Below are 2,093 nucleotides of genomic sequence, written 5' to 3'. Positions count from 1 at the left end.
AGTGAGGTTGAACATTTTTTCATATGCCTGTTGGCTATCTGTATGTCCTCATTAGAAAAATGTCTCTTCATATCTTCTGTCCATTTTTTAATTAGCCATTTGTTTTTTTGGTGTTGAGTTGAATGAGTGTTTTATAAATTTTGGATATCAACCCCTTATCAGATGTATTGTTGACAAATGTCTTCTCCCATTCAGTAGGATGCCTTTTTGTTTTGTTGATGGTTTCTTTTGCTTTGAAAAAACTTTTTAGTTTGATGTAATCTCATATGTTTATTTTTTCTCTTACTTCCCTTACCCAAGGGGATACATCAGTAAAAATATTACTCAGGGTAATATCTGCAAATTTACTTCCTATATTTTCTTCTAGGAGTTTTATTGTTTCAGGTCTTACATTTAAGTCTTTAATCCATTTTGAACTTATTCTTGTGTATGGTGTAAGCAGGTGGTCCAGCTTCATTTTTTTGCACGTGTCAGTCCAGTTTTCCCAGCACCATTTATTGAATAGATTGTCTTTACCCCAATGTAAATCTTGCTTCTATTGTCATATATTAAATGACCATATAAGTATGGATTTATTTCTGTATCTATTCTGTTCCATTGATCTATGTATCTGGTTTTTTTTTTTATGCCAGTATCATGCTGTTTTGATTACTATAGCCTTGTAGTATGATTTGATATCAGGTATTGTAATACCTCCCAATTTGTTCTTATTTCTCAAGATTGCCATGGCTATTTGGGGTCTTTTATGGTTCCATATAAATTTTAGGATAACATGTTTTATTTCTGTGAAAAATGTCATTGGTAGTTTGATAGGAGTTGCCTTGAATCTGTATTACCTTAGGCAGCATGCACATTTTAACTATGTTAATTCTTCCTATTCATGAGCATGGTCTGTGTTTCCGTTTATTTGAATCTTGTTTAATTTCCCTCTTCAGTGTCTTATAATTTTCTGAGTACAGATAGTTTACTTTTTTGGTTAAATTTATTCCTAAGTATTTTATAGTTTTTGAAGCAATTGTAAATGGGACTGTTTTCTTAATTTCTCTTTTTGATAGTTTATTATTGGTGTATACAAATGCAACTGATTTCTGAATGTTAATTTTGTATTGTGCTACTTTACTAAATTCATTTATCAGTTCTTATAGTTTTTTGGTGGAGTCTGGGGTTCTCTCTATATGATGTACCAAACATGTCATTCTAATGAATGTTTTCTCTTTAGGTACAATTGAAGAAAAGATCTATCAAAGGCAGATCAGTAAGCAGGGTCTGTCTGGGGCAGTTGTGGACTTCACCAGGACATCTGAACATATTCAGTTTTCAGTAGAGGAACTTAAAAATTTGTTCACATTACACGAAAATTCACATTGCGTTACTCATGACCTTCTTGACTGTGAATGTACAGGAGAACAAGATCATCCAGGTTTGTTGTATTTTAATTCTGTTACAATGATAAAATTAATTTGTCTTTCTTCAGCAGTTGAAAATATTTAAATACAGAATAACTAAAACATTTGCCATTTGCATATGTTAGTTTTCTTTTTTGCTCACATCATAGGGAAATTGCCAGATGGGTATTTGAGAAAATATTAATTAGAACCTATTACTTCTCTCAATGTGGCATCTTATTTCTGAATCATTTTGAGAAATTTAACTTATTTGGGAAAATCTTTCAAATGATGGCTTCAGAATTACAAAAATGTTTTTAGTATTTATTTCTGTTTCACAAAAAAACATACACTTGACAGAATAATTCTACTCTTTATTTTATGTAGTACTTAATCATAATGGATTCATCCTTTCTCAGGCAATTAGTATGGGCCACCATAATTCTCAGTGCTTGATGAACTTCTAGTGCTGCTTAAGTGAAGCTAAAAATGTCAACCCTCTAGAGGTAACATCATCTAAATAGAAACTGGATCACAAGTAGAACTTCAGTAAGCAATGTTCAGTAGTTGGAAGTCACTTGAGTAGGTTTAAGAAGTTAGACTGTATACGACTGACATGGAAGAATTTATGTTTCAAAATAAATATTTGGTTTTCTAATTTAATACTTTCTGGTCTTATTTTATTTTCTGTTGCTTTTCCCTCATATT

At 31.3% G+C, this 2,093-nt stretch overlaps 1 protein-coding gene across 1 annotated transcript in view; it reads left to right on the top strand.

Annotated features, from left to right (window-relative positions):
* The window catches only part of LOC109376851 (DNA repair and recombination protein RAD54B-like), a 63,501-nt gene that overhangs the window by 42,056 nt on the left and 19,352 nt on the right, over positions 1-2,093 (top strand). The window contains exon 9 of the mRNA XM_019632989.1: positions 1,198-1,420. Coding sequence (XP_019488534.1) covers positions 1,198-1,420 — 223 coding nt within the window. The remainder of the gene's footprint in view (positions 1-1,197; positions 1,421-2,093) is intronic.

This window comes from Hipposideros armiger, unplaced genomic scaffold (genome assembly GCF_001890085.2).
Source record: "Hipposideros armiger isolate ML-2016 unplaced genomic scaffold, ASM189008v1 scaffold_1224, whole genome shotgun sequence".
In the NCBI taxonomy this organism is placed as follows: Eukaryota; Metazoa; Chordata; class Mammalia; order Chiroptera; family Hipposideridae; genus Hipposideros; species Hipposideros armiger.
This window is presented reverse-complemented; position numbering and strand designations above follow the sequence as displayed.